The 20,814-nt window shown below is 27.4% G+C and overlaps 1 protein-coding gene across 3 annotated transcripts in view; it reads left to right on the plus strand.

Moving 5' to 3' along the window:
* The first annotated feature begins 4,105 nt into the window (after window positions 1–4,105).
* Window positions 4,106–20,814, plus strand: part of LOC111687041 — a 60,506-nt gene continuing 43,797 nt past the window's right edge. The window contains exons 1-3 of one of the 3 annotated variants that reach the window (XM_046949207.1): window positions 4,106–4,222; window positions 4,728–6,501; window positions 8,837–9,542. In XM_046949207.1, coding sequence (XP_046805163.1) covers window positions 4,746–6,140 — 1,395 coding nt within the window. In that variant the 5' untranslated portion in view covers window positions 4,106–4,222; window positions 4,728–4,745 and the 3' untranslated portion in view covers window positions 6,141–6,501; window positions 8,837–9,542. Of the gene's footprint in view, window positions 4,223–4,727; window positions 6,502–8,836; window positions 9,543–20,814 lie in introns of those variants that run through there. The other 2 variants (XM_046949208.1, XM_046949209.1) reach the window with 2 other exon arrangements.

Below are 20,814 nucleotides of genomic sequence, written 5' to 3' on the forward strand. Positions count from 1 at the left end.
AACCACTGGATGAGTAAAAATAACAACTCACTACTGGCTCTTTGTGTATCTTAAACGCAGGTTGTAATTTACGTATATAAATGTGCACTTTGCTTAAGTACTTAAGCTATCGAATCTTTTGCCCTAGTAGCCCTGTTGGGGAAGGACAGGTGTCATGAGCAAACTCATCTAACTCCGACAAATATGTCGCCCAACCACACTACTGAGATAGCTCTGTTGATTTGGCAACAGTACCTAGAGGACTTAATTGGTAGTCCAAAATACAGATCACTTTTAATTGACAAGACTTTATTTATAGACCCACAGTGATAAGTTGAGCATGTTTAGAGTAAACTCCAACGCACTCAGCCATGTACGAAAATCGCTGATAAATTAAAGAAAGGACAGTGACGACCTCGCACGTCATCAAATTAAACATCAAATGAACTCCATTTCGTGTAACCCAATCTTTGCATTATCGGCTCAAACTAAGACAACATGCCAGGGGGACATCTAAAAGGGTTATATAGTGACGGTCTACACTGGGAAACTTGATTTTTTTGTTTCTTTCTCTGACACAAAAAAAATCAAACCCCTTACGCAGTGTCCCGATGAGCGCCTTAAATATGTTGTGTTATCAACCTTCTTTTATTTTAGTTTATTTTTTAAAAGCTACCAATTGTTGGATTACCCTGTAAGAAAACCTAAATGTGCAACAAATCAATCAATATACTAACATATATATATTAATATTTATGTACATACATATGTATATGTATTTTATAAATAAAATATTTTCGTAAATTGTAATTATTTATTATTCTTTTCAAACACTCTGCAGTTTTTAAAGCAACATCTATTACTTTAATACATAGTTTTTTATTCACAACTGTTACTTTTCACCCATAAAATCACCAATTATGATTATTATGATTAATTTTTTCATTAAAAAATTTGTAAAAAAAGGTCCAAGAACTGCAGGATTAACATACACACATATATATTACAAATTTTTCGATACACTCGCACTTACATACATATTTATGTATGTATGTATGGACATAAAATTAACATATTTATTAATTAATTTGATATGAATGTGCGTAATAGTGATAATTATTTTTAATTAATAATTATACATGACTGTCATATTTTAGTGAGATGCAAAAATAATGAATATTAAATGAGGTCACGTTACAAAAATGTTACATTTATTACATTTCTTTTTTCTTTTTGTCTTCTTTTATATCATTATCATATAAAAGTAATTTTCTACTTAAATTTATTTATTTATAATTTTTTGTGTCTCTTTTGAATAAAGCAAAGTATATTAAATGTTAAAATTATATATTGAACTTTTTTTAGGGTTTAATTTATACATGTTAATTGGTTTTAATTTATAAATAAGGCGGAACTATATGAAGCAAAAAAAGTCTGGTTACAGTCATTTTTATAAATTTTTAGCGAAAATACTTTTTTTCATTTTTTAAACAGGATAATTTTTTATTATCTCCAAAAATAACAATGTAAGTGTGTCAAAAAGACACAGACAAATTTCTAAACTTAATTTTGGGTCGCGGAATCCGTTTAGAAATGTTGGGTTAAAAAGGGGAGTTATTTTCTCTAAATCAAATAAAAAAATCTTTTAAATTTTGTCAGGTACTCACAGGTCTATATATATATCACTTTAGCCTACATATAAAGCCTACTAGTTTTTAATCTATAAATTATTTAAACTAAGTATAACCTATAAAATTTAGTTTTAATATTGAATTGGTTTCTTCGAGAGTATTCTTTAGAAAACAATTTTAATGCTTTTTAGTAAAACTTTTTTATTTATTTAAATAATATTTTTAGGAAAATATTATTAAAACAAAATACTTTTTATTAAAAAACCTCGATAAAGTATTTTTTTAACACTTTTATTTTAAACATTTAAACAATCACGAGATTAGCATAAAATTTGCAATTGTTAATTTTAAAAATTTAATACTAAATGTGCTAAAAATATATATTATCTATAAAACTGTTTAAATTCAAAATCAATTTGTTTATAGCTTTTTGTTCTGTTCTAATGGTGGTACGTCACTTAGTAATTAGCACAATATTCAGTTAATTAACAACATAATATAATATAACTGCATCAGAACATTATTGAGAATTTTATTGTTAATGCCATACCTAACAGAAACTTACATTGAAAATTAATACAGTTATACACATCTGGTTATATGTGATGACAAGTGGTAAAAAAGTAACACCAATGGTATGAAGAAATTATTGAAAAGTCAGTTATTTGGTAATTTTAAGTTATTTCTGGGTAGTTAACTTAATAGAAAACCAACTACAAATTTCTAACAAATGCATCGCAAGCTAAAGCATATCACATGATGAAGAATTAGTTAAATAGAAAAAATATTTGACACAATTTTATTAACAGACCGTTGTACCCAATTACAACGGTCTGAATTAAAATATCCCTTTAAGAAAATTTATTATATAATATCAGCTACATATGCTTTTGCAATATTATAAAACCTCATCTCGATTCAGGAACACTTAAGCAATCAAGTTATGCACTAAAAGACAAAGTAGCACATCAACAATTAAGCAAGTTTTAAACTTTAAATTTAACGATAAATATTAAAGCCATTATTTAACGTTTTTCAAAAAAACAAATTTCAAATGCATTTTAGAATGTTTAACATTCTTTACAAATATATGAAGGAAATGTCAAAAAACCAAATGCACATTTGAAAAAAGCGTTTATTACATTTGTTCCGTATCTAGTAAATACTTTACTACTAATGACTTCCACCACATTTTTTCTAAACAAATATGTACGTTGCATTCTAGAGTAAACAAGGTCAAGTTCAAAATGAAATATAAATGTTAAATTTTAATAACTAAATACTGGTATACCTATGGATAGAAGTGTATACAGATTACATCAATGTGTAGATACGGATATACTTACATACATAACCACAAATGTATGTAAATATGTGTCAAATAAAAAAACACACAATTTTAAACACTTTAAAACAGAAAATGTTTACTAGAAATGTTTAAATGTAAAAAAAAACAAAAAATGTTTATAAACATAAACGTAAAGATATAAACTTGAACAGGTTTTGTTTAACATTAAAAGTAAAACAAGTGTGATGTTGTATAAGCAACACTTTAACTATAAACAATGTTGCTTAAAAATGACTGTATGTTGTATAAGCATTCACTGTAAAGACAACATGTGTATGTTAAATAGCACTAAAGGTCGATAAAACAGTAACAGATAATAACGTTTAACATTTATTTTGAGGCTGTTATATATACAAAATACAAGAAAGTATTGGTTTTCTGAAAAATATGACATGGCGAAAATATTTGTGTTTGTTGCTTTATATTTATACCAAACATCATTTTAGTGATAGACAGGGTATTTCGGTTTGTGCTGATGTTTGTAACGTACAAAAATATTGGTCATATGCATCGGTTTGCAATTATTTTCTAAGTTAATATAGCAGATATGCTTATCGATTCTAATAAGCACCTAGTCCTCATATAAAAGCTCTTTCAGAAATTACTTTTTCATCAACAATTTGTATAAATTTCTACATAATTTCCTACTTATAAAAAATTTATCACATTTTAATGTCATGAATTGTGTAGAATAACATATGACCGGCCATGATAGACTGTAATTTCTTATATGTTCCCTGTAATATACAGTACAATTTCATATATATTAACGTTGGGTTGATGGTGTTTAACATTTTTAGTGGTTTATAATTTATTGACAACTTTTCAATATGTTTGAACCTTCTTTTTTGAAGTTTTCCAAAAAAACTTGTATTTCAGCGAAATATTTTTTGTAGAGCACGTCATTTTAGAATACTTTTTTCATTTTTTGATAGAAAAAATGCATTAACTTCTAACAACATCATTTGAGTTTTTTTTTCGTTCGTTGCATTTTAAAAAGTTCACTTTACTTTTCTATTTTTTAATACCACTTTTGGCAGGACATGTTTTTGATACTTTTACTTACCTGTTTTATTTTTCTTGTGATTTTCATTTTTATACATATATTTATTTTTTGTATTTCTGCATCTTTCCTTGACAGGTTAATGGTTGTGATGTATTGGGTTTGCGTATCACGGAAATTGCAAAATTGGTAAAATCCTCACAACATCAAGTCACGTTATTACTCTGGAGTACCAACTGTAATACTAAATGTGATGAAGAGGTAAGAAAAAAAAACAACAAGGATTTTATACTTACTCTATACGTACATATGTATAGAATAATGTTATATTTATTCTATGTAAATAAATGTATTAGTATATCAAAGCCGATAAGTAGAAGTAGCCTACATTCAATATATGTAAGGAATTAATTCCATCAATTAAATACGTTTCTCGGGACACTTGAATGGACAATAAATATAATCAAAACTATAGCCTATACTGTTGCTATAACTGTTGTCATGGAAGAAACAATAGACCGGACTATTATACATATTTTCAAATTATTACATTTTTAAATTTCCGTCATATGGGAAATAAAAAACAAATAATACTTTCCTAAAAAGCGTAGTGTACAAAATGAAGAACATTTACAAAAATTGACTTCTTTCCTCGTCTTATGTACATACATAAATATTTGTTTTTAAAATCTATGTACATGACAAAAAGTCATAAACTATTATGATATTTTTTTTCTCTTTTTTCTTCCCAAAACAATTTATTTAGAGTTTATGTGCTGCACCCATGCCACGTTCGTTGCAAAGGCTCTCGCTAGTAGTACAAACTGTATTAAGTTTAATCGAATGTCCCGTTTGTCTGGACACGATAACACCACCCGCAATGCAATGTCAAAATGGTCATTTGCTGTGTGTCAATTGTCGTATACGTGCTGAAAAGTGTCCAGTGTGCCGGGATCGTTATTATCCAAGACCGGCTTTAATTGCTGAACAAATACAGTCGGCCATTACAAGTGCTTTGAATTTATGTCGCAATGAAGATAAAGTGCGTCAGAAAATCTTCGGACGGCACAAGAGACAACGACAATTGGTGAAGACAACATTGGAATGTTTGGGACAAAAACAACCACTACAACAAGTACATAAATCCTTAACGACAGACTTACAACATCTAGAGCAAAAATCGTTAGACGTTAAAACTTGTAGTACAAAAACAATCAATAGAAAATGTGATAGAAAAGTAACAGACAAGTTTTTCAAATGTGGCAGTGGCAACAAAAGTACAACATGCAATAAATTTTTAACAAAACTTTTAAACTCGAAAGCATATTCAATGGAAAATCTAACAAATGACCATAATAATACTACAACAACTAACAACATTTTCAACACTTGCCACACAACGATATTGTCTGCAATATCTCAACCTCAATTGTTTGCGATACAACCGACACACGAACCTGGGGGTGCAGACACTGGATTACAAATGCAATTTGTAACAAGACATCAGCAACAACAGACATCATCATCACCCTTATCATCATTAGTAACAAACACAAATCAATTTAACGATTTACCCAGAACTGTTGCTACTAAACATCACTACATGCTAACGCACAAACCCAATATAGTTAGTACTGAAAATAATTTGAACATGAATTCAAAACTCTGTTGCAAGCGAAAGCCCAATAATAAAATAGAACATTTATCAATATCAACCGATATAGATTTAACAAGAACCAAAGAAAATATAACATGTCTTTTGGAATCACCCCAGATAGTTATGAATGGCAATAATAAAAGACCCTGTCCAACAACAATATGTGAAACATCATATGCCACAATACCAAGAGCCATAAAAATAAAGGAGAAACATTTCACACAACGAACCATGTGTCAAAATGATATACAGGCAGTCAAAGTTACAGAATCTTCAGTGTTGCAAACAAATTTACCAAAATCACACAGTTCATCAATGACATCTTTAAATTTAAGTTTAACAATGTCTTCATCAGCTACTACTACTACTGCTCCTTCTACAACGTCTTATTGTTGCTGTTATAACTGTTGTAGTTGTTCGGCATCATCGTCTTGCTCAGTAATAGCTCAAAACTGTCAGTCTTCATTGTCGACACCAACATCATCACCACCACCAGCATCACCATCCACAGCAACACACTAAAGCAATTTCTTATACATCATCTTTATACGTTTAATCATAATCTTCATTATCAATGAAAGCTGTTGTTGTTGTTATAGCTTTAGCAGTAACAGCACAGACATTATTTCTACAAGAAAATCTTACTAATTTTCTTCATCACCTGTTGCTTAATATTGCTGGTTGGTTGACTGAGTATTTCTTTATATTTCCATCACCACTGGCAACAACACCAGGACTTAGTAGCATCTTTATTGCTCAAATTCAAATCTTGGACTTTATTATATCAACGAAATGTCATATAAAAATCATTGTATGATTAATAAGGATACTTAACGCTTTTATCATTTATAAGAAGACAGAAAGAAAAATACTTTATTAATGGGTAAGTTGGCTGTCTTTTTTAATACTTTTTTGTTTAATACTTTTTTGTTATTTCATTAATTTTACATAATTTAAATCAAGTTAATGATTATTGTGGTAAATGGTAAAAATTGTTCCATTATTTCGCCTAGCTCCCATATAATCGTATCTACCAAATAAGGCTTTTGAGCTCATAATTATGTTCAATTTTATTGTATCTCTAAAAAATAGGTACTTACTTTGTTATTTTTATACCCTACACCACTATAGTGGGGAGGGTATTATACGTTTGTGCTGATGTTTGTAACATACAAAAATATTGGTCCAATACCCACCTTAAAGTATACCGATCGATTCAGAATCATTTTTTGAGTCGATTAAGACATGTCCGTCCGTCCGTCTGTCCGGCTGGCTGGCTGTCCATGTAAACCTTGTGCGCAAGGTACAGGCCGCAATTTTCAAGATAATTTGATGAAATTTGGACCAAGCATGTTTTTTGGCACAAGGACTAAGCCTATTGAAAATGGTTGAAATAGGTCCATTATTTTTCCTAGCCCCCATACAACCGTACCTCTCGATTTGAACTTTTTATGTTATAATTACGTCAAATATTCTGCTATCTCTCTAAAAATTGGCACAAATAAGTTTTATATAAGTATAACTGACACTGCAGATTTTCCTAAGTATCGGCCCTTATTTGACCATAGCCCCCATACAAACCCCCTTCAAAAAATGTCTTAAACTTCTAAAATTGACTTGTAACCATTTGTATCGCTCAACTCAACAAATGTAACTGTTATTTAAAAATATATCCTTTATCAAATTTACCGAGGATCGGCCCATATTTGACCTATATAAAGCCTCATTTCGAAATTTTAGTTTTTTTTCAATAAATTGTTTAAATATTTTGGAATTATGGTAATATTCAACGTAAAAGTTTCTTTAAAAAAAATGAAAATTTTAAAAATATACTCATGGTGTAGGGTATCATATGGTCGGCCATGCCCGACTATACTTTTCTACTTGTTTTTTATAACTTTAATTAACACAAAATTACTTTTTATCCAAGTAAAAGGAAGGGAAAAATTTTATAAAAGAAGAAAACGGTATACAATAAATTTTGTAAATGTATTAGACTCAAAGGACATTTATTCACTTATTTGCACACTTATGTTATATTAATTATTAAATGAAATCTTGTAAAACAAGAACATCTCATATACTTAAGTACTTATAAAGAGAACTTAAATTTTCTTTGTATTTTTTTTAATTAACAAATTCAAAAAATTGGTAAAATTAAATCATACGACTTTTATTCTCTTTTTTATTATACGGATGGAATTTCATTTTACTTTTTCATTAGACTTGTCGTACGTAAAGTGTGATCGTCTGAAGGGCCCTTAAGTGATGTAGGATTGGCTACGCCCTTAAATGTTTTGTATTAAAAATAAAGTTTTTCAAGTTTTTCTTATAGTTAAAGCCGATTTTATAATCGCAATTTAATTTTTTTTACAATAAAGTATCTTACAGCAAACAAAATTTAAAAATTCGAAAACGATCGATTTGATTACATATATAAATTAGCAAAAATAAATGTTTATTCTGTAATCGCACATAGGTACATACAAATTATGTCTAATACATGAAGAAAACGTTAAAGTCGAGTTGAATAATTTTAAAGTCTTTAATGTCTTATCTCTGCATTTTATTTCCTTTGAACACTCAACATAAACTCCTTTTTTATAAATTTTACAAACTTTATAAAATCTTTGAAACAAACAAATAATAGCTTCCCACTATAAATATTAGAAAAAAAGAGCTGCTTTTTTAAACAGAGTAATTATTGTAATGAATAATGCAAAAAATTATTAGAATTTGAATCATTTTTCAGTGAACAAGAAATGCCAATGATAACGATGATAATAATGACGAGAGACACTTCAAGACAGAGTATATTGAATACGCCAAAGAGACACTAAACAAGTTAGTGGCACAAAACAGAATATGGAAAAAAATCCTTATGTTTTTGTAAAGATTTCTAAAAATAGTTAGGGATGGATGTCTTTTACTTATACGATTTTTTTACATCTCTATCATAATCATTGTTTTTGCTATTAATATTTGCAGCAAAACTACTTAATGACGCTTAACTTGCATAAAATTTATTATAATTTTCTTTTAATATTTTCACTATTATAATCATAGCTTTTGTTAACACCCTTTTCGCCTTCCAACATCTAGTTTCTTTCATTTGGCTGGCATAATATTTTAATGAAATTTCAAACGCTTATATTTCATCTTTTTCCATTTTTTAATATATATCCTCCTTTTTGTGCGAAATACTTCGATATTTTTAGTTTCCTATTATGTTTTTCCTTAATATTATCAGTGAGTGTGTAAGATGTTGCTGCTGTTTCCTTGTACAGTTGCAATACAAGTGGCCGCCACACAGCCAGTCAGCGTTTGCTTTTGTAACTGGCATCAAATATTGAAAGTGTTGATTACATGTTGGAAACTCGATTAAGTGGTAGTAATAACTGTAATGGATGCTGTCACGGAAACGGAAATGCAAATGTCACATAATAACGCTGACTACAAACGGAATTTCCTTCACCCCACTCTTCAACACCTCTTCAACTAATTTCATGTTTTAAATATGTATAAAGCGCCCAACAACATTGCCACCATAATCATCGCCATCTTTATTCCATCCAGGTCAATTGTGCAATCTTAAGAGATGACAGCAATGCAAACATCAGTTCTCAAATAATGCCATCATCTACAAAGAGGAGGAGCAGAAGACATAAATGAATTCAACAAAAAAACTTTAATAATGGAATAAAAATAGTTCTCCAAGACTTTATCAGTCATGATGACAATAACAACTACGTTTGCATAAAATGTACGTACGCCTTCAAAATATTAGAAAATCTTTGAAAAATTAAAAGAAAAAATTCATAAATGTACCATCTAATGGCATCTTCTACCGCAACCTCATTAAAGTTTAAAAGCTGCTAATTTGGTTTGATAATTTAAATTTGAAATAGAATAATATTATCTTAAATAAATCATAAATTTATGAAATTTTCTTAATTATGTGTTTTAATAAATAATTTTAAAAATTTGTGGAATTTTTTTAATTCTATAAAATTGCTACTGAAAGTATGTATAACCTAACGCATTTTTTGCATATGATTTCTGGAAAAAAATAGATTTTCTCATATGGTAGTTGGGGTATAAATAGGTTGTTTAATATGATACCCTACGCTTATATTTCAGTATATTAAAAATATAGATTATTTTTTAAATTAATTCTGGAATATTTTTACTTATTGTTGACCAAAAAAAAGAGATTTTCTCATATGGGCGTTGGGGTGTAAATAGGCTTTTTTAATATGATACTCTACAGTCAGTATGTTAAAAGTATGGATTATTTTTTTACTTAATATTTTTTCTTATTGTTTACTTATTGTTGAAATTTTGACAGCAGATGTGTTTTTGGTTATGTAGATCCACTTTACGGGTAAAAAGGGAAAAAAACGGGTAAAACTGGTTTTCTTAATTATCTTACACAATATTAGTAATACAAGACAAATTTTAAATGCACCTGTATCTACTCTTAAAATGAGCAGATGGGTATCTGGCACTTTTTTTAATTCGTACTTATAAGGGGTAAAAATGTGTAACAAAGGTGATTTTGGTACCTTTTTTGGGTCTTTATAACTTTTGAACTAATTAACATAATATAATTTTTCTAAATATTTTGGATACATCTCCCAAAATTATGAGACACCTGTTTCATTCATTTTTTAAAATTCAGTACTTTTAGGGGTGTAAAAGAGAAAATGGTACTTTTTATTAGCACAGTAAGAAAACTTTTTCGGTTTATTGAATTATTCCTATTAAATTAAGGACTAGCTCTGTAATATTTATTGCAATAAACTTTTTTTTTGGAAAAAGTACCAAAAAGAGAGAAAACGGGAAATTTATTTTTTTTTCAAACACATTGAGCCAATTTTTTAAAAATTTGAAAAAGTAGTTTATTTACTCACTCAAAATAAGCTGTTGGTACATTATTTGGGAATTCGGGTACTAAGGCCTATATAAACCCAAATTCGAGTAAATTGTTTGGTACTTTTTAAAATCACTATTTTTCTGGAACAAATGAAAGCAGATTTGAATTGTTTGAGTTTTATCTGTAGTATATAGATTTAAATACGGAATATTTTGTAAACTTAATTCTCGAAGAAGTATATTACTAGGCGAAAAGGGGAAAAATTGTATTCTTTATTAGTACTTTCCACTTTTGGTACTTTTTATTTCTTCAAATGATACTCTTTGTATGTTCTTTAATATGAATTCAAAACACATGATTATTAAACGTACATTGAATACGATTATTTAAGAGAGATCTTTTTAGTACTTTTTATCTCATAAATGGTACTTTTTTAATTATCTAAAATATTTAACGTAGGAACATTAATTTTAACATACATGGCCTTGACTGAATAATATTTTGTATGTGGGAACCATTTGATACTTTCCTATTCTTCAAATGCTACCTTTTAGATTCTTTATAATGGTTAACCGGAACGGCCCTTTTTAAATGAGGATTTATTGAGAAAAATGTTTGTACTTTTTCGTTTTTCTTATGGTACTTTTTGATATTTTTACGATATTGAACATAGATATTGAAAATAAAATTTAAAATGTAGGAACCTTATTGTAGAATCTACTGAAAGGGACTTTTGGGACTTTTTCATTTATTAAAATTATATTTTTAGAATTGTATATAATATTGAACACAGAAACATACAATTTTTGATTAAATGATAATCTATTAAAGGTATTTTATAATACATATTTTTAAATAGTACTTTCGAAATTTTCTATAATGTGGAAGCTAAATGAATAAAACTTATTGAATGCGAATTTAATCACGTGATATTGAACGTATAAAACTGAAACATTAAAGAAATGTTTAATCAATTTAAATTTTCTATAAAAGTATGTATGTATTTAATTTAAGTTAAGTTTAAGGGTAGCGAAGCACCCAGGGTATGCTAGTAATATAATATGATTTTAGCCCAATATTAAACTTGTTATAATTTCCTAATGCGAGGCAGAAAAAGCGCATCTTGGAGTCTGAAATTAAAAAATTTATTAGAAAAAATTATATCGGTATACAAATTTTTCATATACACTCTAACCCCGTTTTTACCAGTGTCTGTTGTTCTAGTATTAGTACCAGTGACATTAAGACAATCATAGCTTAATTTCCTGCAGGGTATTGAAACAAGTTTTTTTAACTCCAACTTCAGTTCATATTAATATTAAATCAACTTGTGCAGCAGTTGAGGTCTCAAACCAGTTGTAGTCTACATTGATTTCATAATTGTTCTTGCAAAATTTGAAGATTCTGGGGTATTGCGCCCTCTCTATTAATCCATTAATTTATTAAATTCATTTTCACAAAGTCTTTTTGTACATATGGGTTTATCATACTCCTAATTCATATGGGGGCTATTAATTCATATGGAGGTATTACGCCCCTTATTGCTCATCCATCAATTTATAATCTGACTCCATAAAGTACGTATACTCAAACGTATAAAATCTGAATCCTTAGAGTAGTCGATTACACTATATTCAATGGTCTATCTGCATATCAGCTAAAGACCCCGATAGAAAACTTCTCAGACATGCATCAGAGAAGTTTTCTATTTAAAATCAGTTAAATTGATTTACAAATAAAAAATATATGAAATATTAGATACAGATATAAATTGTATATGTAAAAGAAATTTAAAAACTAAAACAAAATAAGTTTAAATAAAATTGTACTTCCATTTTTTAATTTAGCCATGACATCTATTTTATAGATGTTTTATTTTAGGTTGAAAATAATTTAAATTTGAAATATAGAACGCTTATTACTAAATATCTACTATCCTTCGAAATAAAGAAAACGAATACACTTCCATATAACTGGTCAAACGAGTAGACAACAATTTTCTTTCATTACTTATTTATCAATCAACAATTATCGTTGCTATATTTACTAACATTGCTTTCACTAATACTGCTACACATTACGTTTGCATAGAACCTTAGTTTACAACAGTTTCAATGGATCACAGAAAGTAAAGATAAAATAAAAATGTCAATTTTAATTTCAAATGTTTCTCGAATTTTTTTTACTTCGATTTTGCACAACCGCGTTAATTGAATTTGAATTCAATAACTTTTTTACACTCTTTAGGTTACGACACAATATCTCCTACGTACAATATACTCTTCTCAGTTTTTTTCACTCTAGTAAACACAAAAATATATCCTTGCAATTTAAAACAAGTATGAATGTATAGTCCGGGTATCATGGCGGACCATATGATACCCTACACCAGTCAGTATGTTAAAAATATGGATTATTTCTTAAATAATAACGCATTTAATTTGTTTTTCTTTAATTCTGTAATATTTTTATTTATTATTGGCCAAAAAAGAGATTTTCTACTAGAGGGCTTTATAGGGGTAAATATGAGCCTATCCTAATACAAGTCATTTTCTGAAGGGGAGTTTGTATAAGGTCTAGTATTTTTTAAACTTCTTTAAAGCTAAGTTTTGTAGATTTTTGTTGAAATAATAGAATACTTAACGTAATTATGAGCCTAAAGCCCTATTAGGAGGTAGGGTTGTATGGGGGCTAAGCGAAATAATAGACCGATTTCAACCCTTTTCTATAGCTTAAGTTTCAATAGTTTGTCCTTGGGCTAAGAGAAGTGTATGTGCCAAATTTCATCAAATTATCTTGAAAATGTACCGTGCCGTAAAGCACAATGACAGACAGACAGACGGGCGGACATGGCTAAATCGACTCAGAAATGATTCTGAACCGATTGGTATACTTTAAGCTGAGTGTAGAACCATCATGTTACAAACATCAGCACAAACGCTGATGTCCCACTTAGTTATGTAGGGTATAATTTGGTGATGTTAACAATTGTATACAGAATATTATGTAAATTGACAACATTTTACATCTGCTACATTACCTAGGTTATATAAAGTAGCTACTGAATTAAATTTCGTAACAAATATTACGCGATGAATGAAATATAAAAATCAAATTTGAATGCAATAAAAATACTTAATTAGACTTTCGCAAAAATACTAACTAAAAAGTCTACATTAGGGCGTCCCACGAACCACTTTTTTCTAGGTATATCTCTGAAAAATTGCTGAATTCTAAAATATTATTCTGAAATCAAGATAATTGCTGATCGGAAATAGAAACCCCTTACAAAAAAATATTTTGTTTCCTAGTAATTGTAGGTATTCCTATACAAGATTCTTTTAAAGACATTCTTGTGTACATGTACACCATGTAAAACTTTTGGGACAGCCTTAGTAGGTTCCTATACTAGATTGATCTGTCATTGTAACCAAGTTTTTTTTCAATAATATTGACTTTTATGTTGTAACTCACAGTTACAGGAACAATCATTTCATTCATTTGCATTAATTTTCTTTTTGATTTCTTTTTTCATTACTTTTGAAGTTTGCATTTTTTATTAGAAATTATTGTAGGGTTTTCTTTCTTGTTTTTTACTGTTCACACAATTTGCACATTGTTTAATAAAATTACTTTTTATTATGCAAAAAGTTCTTTATTTCTTTCAGTCAGTGATTCATTCTTCTAACAATTCTATTCACTTGATTCAAATAGGAACGGTAGCTTATTCAATGATTCAGTTACTACGGTGGACGGTTCTGCTATAATTATTACGCAAATGCATTTCTAATTCATCTTCATTTTGGTTGTGGTTCTCGAACGAAGTATTTCTTTTAATGAAATTTACTTTTAATTTAATTTTAATTGATCTATTGACATTGTATTGATTGCATTTATATGTAGTGGTTGGTTTGAGGATGTTTTGCCTTCTGCGGCTGCTGAAGATGATTTTGTTAATGATTGGTGTTGGTTGTGGCAATGTTGGCGATGATACTTGTAAGTGATTGTGTTTAAGGAGTTTCGCGAAGGTTAATGTTAATTGATTGCAAGATAATAAATTAATGTAAATTAATTAATATTTAATGATGCAGGAAATAAAAGGTAATTATTCATCTTATTTAAAAAGAATAATTAAAAAAAAAGGATTAGTTAGAGTGGAAAATAATTGAGAAAATATTTAGAAATTAATTAAGAATAATATTAATATCAATAAATTGATAGAATATATTTTTTGCTAATTCATTTAAATATTTATGATCCTTAAAGTAATTCTCTCAAATGAACCTTATATGGATTGTAACGTCATTTATAGACCGTTGCTCAAATAATTGATAGAATAATTTTAGTTCCAATAAAACTTGCGTATGTCGCATTTAATCATTATACTCGTGTTTTTATACCAGTTATGGACATTACGGAGGACCTTACATGGAAGGTAGGGTCAATCAAAATATTTTGGATCGTTCTACAGGTATTCATTCATTGTATCACTTCAAAAATCGGCAAAACTAAGTTTTATATGTCTTAATGACACTGTTGATACGATCGGTCATTTGTCACTATTCCTTTTATAAAATGACTTTATGAATAAAATTCATTTATAAACACTCATATCATGATGATATTCTGCATAAATAACTAATTTCGACGTGCATTTTATATTTTTACAACAAATTTGGTTTTACATATTTAGAATTTGTTTTGAAAATATATTCACAAATTTCGATTTAACAACAAAATACTAGGATATATGAAATTAAATTTTACATACTTTTATTTAATTTTTAAAACCACGATATTTTGAGTTTGTGCTTCTAATTGTAACTTCCAAAATATTGGTCCTTAAGATATCGGCACAGTATCAATTTCGGAGTCTGGCCATCTGCGTGTCCATATAAAAAGATGAGATATTAATATACCTTCACAATGAAATATTTGTTGGAGCATATTTTTCACTTTTTTAGTGCATATTTTCTTATTTTATATTGCATATTATAAGCGCATATTTTAAATTTTTTTGTGCATGAAAATTCTTGTCCTGCTTATATTATTATTTTAAAAATAATCACGGTATAAATTCTTATTGTTTTATAAATTTATTATTGTTTTAAAATGATGATAAAAAAGACGTTATAAACTGTTATCGGCAAAGAAACATAATGTTAGTTTAAATAAATATGTACATTTTTTAAAGTAATTAAAATGTCGATTTTTGCGAGTGACTCACGATTTTAACTAGCCCACAAGATTTTCTTCAACAACAAGAAATCAATTTATTTTTAAAACTCGTTAACCTTTTAAAAAATTATATAAAATTCAATAAAAATTATTTATTTTAAAATATTTTTAATTCTTTTTGAATTTTTGCAAATCACGGACTATATTTGTTCCAAGACCTTATTGAACCTTTTATAACCATTAAAGGATCTATCTTTAAAAAATTCCCTTCGAATTTTTAACTCACAATCAATAGTACATTAGATTCAGTATAAATAAAAATAAACCTTTTTATTTAATATAATAGTAATAATATTAATTACATTTATATAATAAATAAATACGTGAGGCATCATCATACATCAATGATAAACTTGTTGAAGCATAATAAAACAAGCTTCATAGAACATAACGTTGTTGAAAATGTTTTCTCTTGCACTTCTACTCAATATAATTTATATAAAATTGAAATTTCAAATATAAATACAAAATTTATTTCTACATAAAATAATTTACCATTTATATAAATACTATCAAGTTGATATTATTGCAATGCAATATTAAGCATAAATTATAAAAATAATTAAATGAGTATGACAAACACTTGTATAGAAATACAGATATACACCCATACATATGTATATTTGTCTTTATAGTTTTTCATTTAAATATCACTTTTATATGTTTGACCACAGCAACGTGTTTCAGGAGTAGGGAAAGGTATTAAGAGGTAATTGGGTGTTCGAGTATATTTGTATATTAAAATGACACAATATAAACGGAAATGATATTGTTGGGGCAAATAGTATTTTAATATTTATTGTCTTAAAAATGCTTATGGCTACAGCAAACAAACAATATTATTTCTGTTTTTTTCTTCTTTTGTTCAATTCACACAAACGAGGTTAAATTAAAAAGTATTTTTCTGTTGAAGATTCTTAACATTGACATTTGAAGATTTTCAATTAAATGAATTTAATTTGATTTGAGTACAAATATGATTTCGTTAGGCTTTTAGCTTTTTTAAAATGTAGACGAAATTTTTAGATTGTACTCGTTCATTTACAGGACAATATACAAAATATACTTCATAGAAACAAATAAATACAAATGCTGGTTTTAACATATACACGTATAAACTATTTGTTATAAAAAACATAATAGTCCTGCAAATATAGTGTTTGAGTGTGTAGTTTATAGCTTCTATATGTAAAAGATTTTTAATATTTGTAAGGGTATAAATATTAGGAAATCCAAAAACACATGCTTAAAATTCCGAACTTTAACACCGTCCGACGCTCAAAATTAGACACGAACCGGATGATATACGCCTGAAACTTTAAATTTAATATAAATATCGAAAAGATTGAAAAACTGTTTAACATATTGTAATGAGATCAAGATTTTTGATCTCTGCACTTTGGATCAAAAATTCCATTTGTTGGCCTTAACATGGGCAGTACACGCAGAGAAAAAACATGGTTTTGGATGGTTAGGAAAATTATTCTATGTTTTTTGTAACAATAATTTGTTGTCATAACCAAACAATTGTTATTTTTATTGAACTTCATCAATATTTTAGTTACTGAAAACATTTATATGTTTATGACAATTATAAATTTGAGAATGATTCTCTGAAAAATAATTATTTTTACAACAAATAAATAATGATAATTATGTAAACATATTATAATCTTTAGAATCATTTAAACTATCAAATAATAATTAAATGGTAGGATTTTACACGCTTATGCATATAATGTTTAAGATATAAGTAAAATACGTTTACTATTAAAAATATTTTGGTATCGCCATTTTTATATCAGTTGTATGGTTTATCCGATGGTTTATAGATCGGATTAAATAAATTAAATTAAAATAATTGTGAAAAATAAATACTATCTAAAAATATAATAGATTACATAAAAAATTAATAATTTAAAAAAATTATATTGTGTTTGGAAGTTTTTGTTTGTTTAAAAAACAATTAACAAATAATTACATTTTACGCCGAGCACATAAGATTAACCATATTATATTTAATATGTAACCATAATATGGTTACATGAAGACATGTGACTACTTGTAACCAGAATATGGTTACTTGAAACAATAATATGATTACTTGAAGCCATTATATGATTACATGAAACCATAATGTGTCTGCTTTACCACAAAGGGATCATAACATGGACCCAAGTGTGCCCCTAATGCGAACTGCAAGGGACAGCCTGCAAAATTAACCTATAATGTGTCTGCTTAAAACTACAATTTTATACTACAACATCACATTATCACTATATTATGATGAAATATTCGGACTATATTTAATCATAATATGATAGGTTATTATACTAATAATGATCATAATATGTTTTAAATTTAACCATAATTCTAATCATAATATGTTGCTCTTAGATTATGGTTACCACAAATATATTTTTTCTCTGCGTGTATATTATTATTAAATATATAGTTCTCGGGGATTAGGATTTACAATAAATACAATAGATTCTCCTACTCAGAGCATGGGATACAGAGTATTGTATTAAAATTAACCCATCTGCTGCAACATCAGGAGCAAATCCATGGGGAGGGAAGGAAAATTTCCCCTTCCCCCAAATCGAACATTTTTCATACAAAATATACAAAAAAAAAAGAAATAAGTGAAGAAAATGAAAGTCCCTCTCCCTAAAAACTCGAGCAGGATCCTAGGCTGTGCTACATACATGACTCAAAAAAACAATTTTACTGTTAAATTATCGTAAGCTGATAACTTTCTTTTGACTCTCTCCTAATAAGTACGTGTATTTAATATGTAGTTTGATATTGTTTCATACAAAACAAATATAATAAATAAAGCCACTTCATTACACGCACTAGCAAACCATTGCATGCAACGCGTTTCTACACATACAAACAACAACGCATTCACTTACGTTCACACTCTTAAATAAAAATAGTAAATGTGAACTAACTACAACAACAACAATAACAGCAAAGCAATTAACACCAAAAATACAACACAAATTGCATTTCAATAAATAAACATTTAAACAAGAACGAAACGAAATCCTTTTTCTCATATACTCTCCCTCTCTTTTTTCCTCTTATTTGGTAGAAGTGTCCACTTCAAAACATGTTAAATTAATATAAAAAGCAATGAATATATTTTCAAGCCCTTTTGTTGTCGTTGTTTTTCAGCCATAAAAGTTCAACATTAAAACAATGAAACATTTTTGTGGGTCACCATAATAAAATGGTAAAAATTTGCAAACAAATTAAACACACACACGCAGCCATTTTTAAGGGCAAAAGGAATAAAATACTATTTAAATTAATAAAACAAAAAAATAATTTGTTTCATATTTCATTAAAAAATCATATGACCGCAATTTGAAATAGGTATAAAATTTAATAAAAATATATCCTTGACAATTGAGATTCAAAGGTTATAAGATGTATAACTTCGAATTATTGGTTTAGGGTAATCTCTTAATATCCCTTTTTTCCACTTTCAAAATACTTTAGCAAAACACACTATTTTTCATTATTTCAATAATTAAAATTTTTACGGCATAATAAGTTTGTTTTTGTTCCATTTGTTTTTACTCACTAAGGCGTGATAATGTTTTTGGCTTTCAAAGTTATGTTCTGTTTTATTTGAAATCGAAATAAAACAAAAAAAAACACTCATACGCTCCTTAACACCAATTAAAACAATCAAACAAACATAAAAATGCATTGAGCCATACAAGGTTGAACTGCATAAATGTTAAATGCTGTTGTTTAGTTCAGTAATTAATTGTGAATTGAAGAAATAATCATATTTTAGTCATTTTACATTAAAATACACATTAACTGTGCATTTCATTGTTAAGTAAAATAAATAGAAATGAAAAATTTTCTTAAAACGATCAAGGACATTTGTTTACAATTTCATTTAAGTTTTAATTGCTTTCATAGTTAAAAAATTCATTTAGAAAATGATTTCTTAATTGAATAATTTTAAGCCATTAATGATTTTGTTGATTTAAGTCATTAATTTTCAAAGGTAGAGCATTCGATATTTATATTTGTCAAGATTAAAAAAAATAAGCATTTATAGAAATTAAAAAAAGAAAAATATCTGATTTATGAAAAATTTCTTGTACATTTTCAATAAATGGAATATTAAACTGCAAATTATAAATTTATAAAAAATTTTTACATATTTATACCACAAAAAGAAAATTTATGAAAAACATTAAAGAGGAATTTTTAACTTTTTTTATATAATCATTATTTTTAACAATTTTCGAAAAATGTTTCGAAAATATCTAAATTACTTACTTAAAGGTACTTTACATTATCTGATTTTGTATTAATACAAAGTATTATTTGAAAATTTATTGTAGTCTGAAAAAATAAAACATTTTGTAGTTTGAAATGTATTTTTTTTAAATTTTTTAAAATCTTTTCTTTTTACAAAATACACAATTTATTTGTAGTTTTCTTTTGGATTTTTATTTGTAAATTGGTTTTCTTTTATTTTTCAACATATTTTTTTTCATAATCAATTTAAAATTTAAAATAATCCCAAAAAATAGGTGTCATAATACATGAATGAAAGTTCTTCAATACATTTTGACAACAAATTTGATTTTGTATTAAAGACAATGAAACTATGATATTAATACAAAGTGTTGTAATGTTAAATTCCCTTTATCATTTCGTATTTATACAAAAAAATGTCCTGTAAATAATTAACCACAATCTACACAATATATTTTATCATTTGAATTTTTATACTTTTAAAATCTTTATTAAAACTAATGAATAATAGTAGTCATACATTTCCGACGTTAAACCAATGATTTGCGAAAGCGTAGAATGTCACTAGATCCAATGTATATTTTTCATCGACTTTTTAAGAATTCTATGTATAACATAATCGATGCGTTGTATTTTTTTAAAAATGGGTCTTAAAAGTTCCGTAATTTTAAGCTGATTACGCAAACATTTTTTATACCCTACACCACTATAGTGGGGAGGGTATTATACGTTTGTGCTGATGTTTGTAACATACAAAAATATTGGTCCAATACCCACCTTAAAGTATAC

Source organism: Lucilia cuprina, chromosome 4 (genome assembly GCF_022045245.1).
Source record: "Lucilia cuprina isolate Lc7/37 chromosome 4, ASM2204524v1, whole genome shotgun sequence".
In the NCBI taxonomy this organism is placed as follows: Eukaryota; Metazoa; Arthropoda; class Insecta; order Diptera; family Calliphoridae; genus Lucilia; species Lucilia cuprina.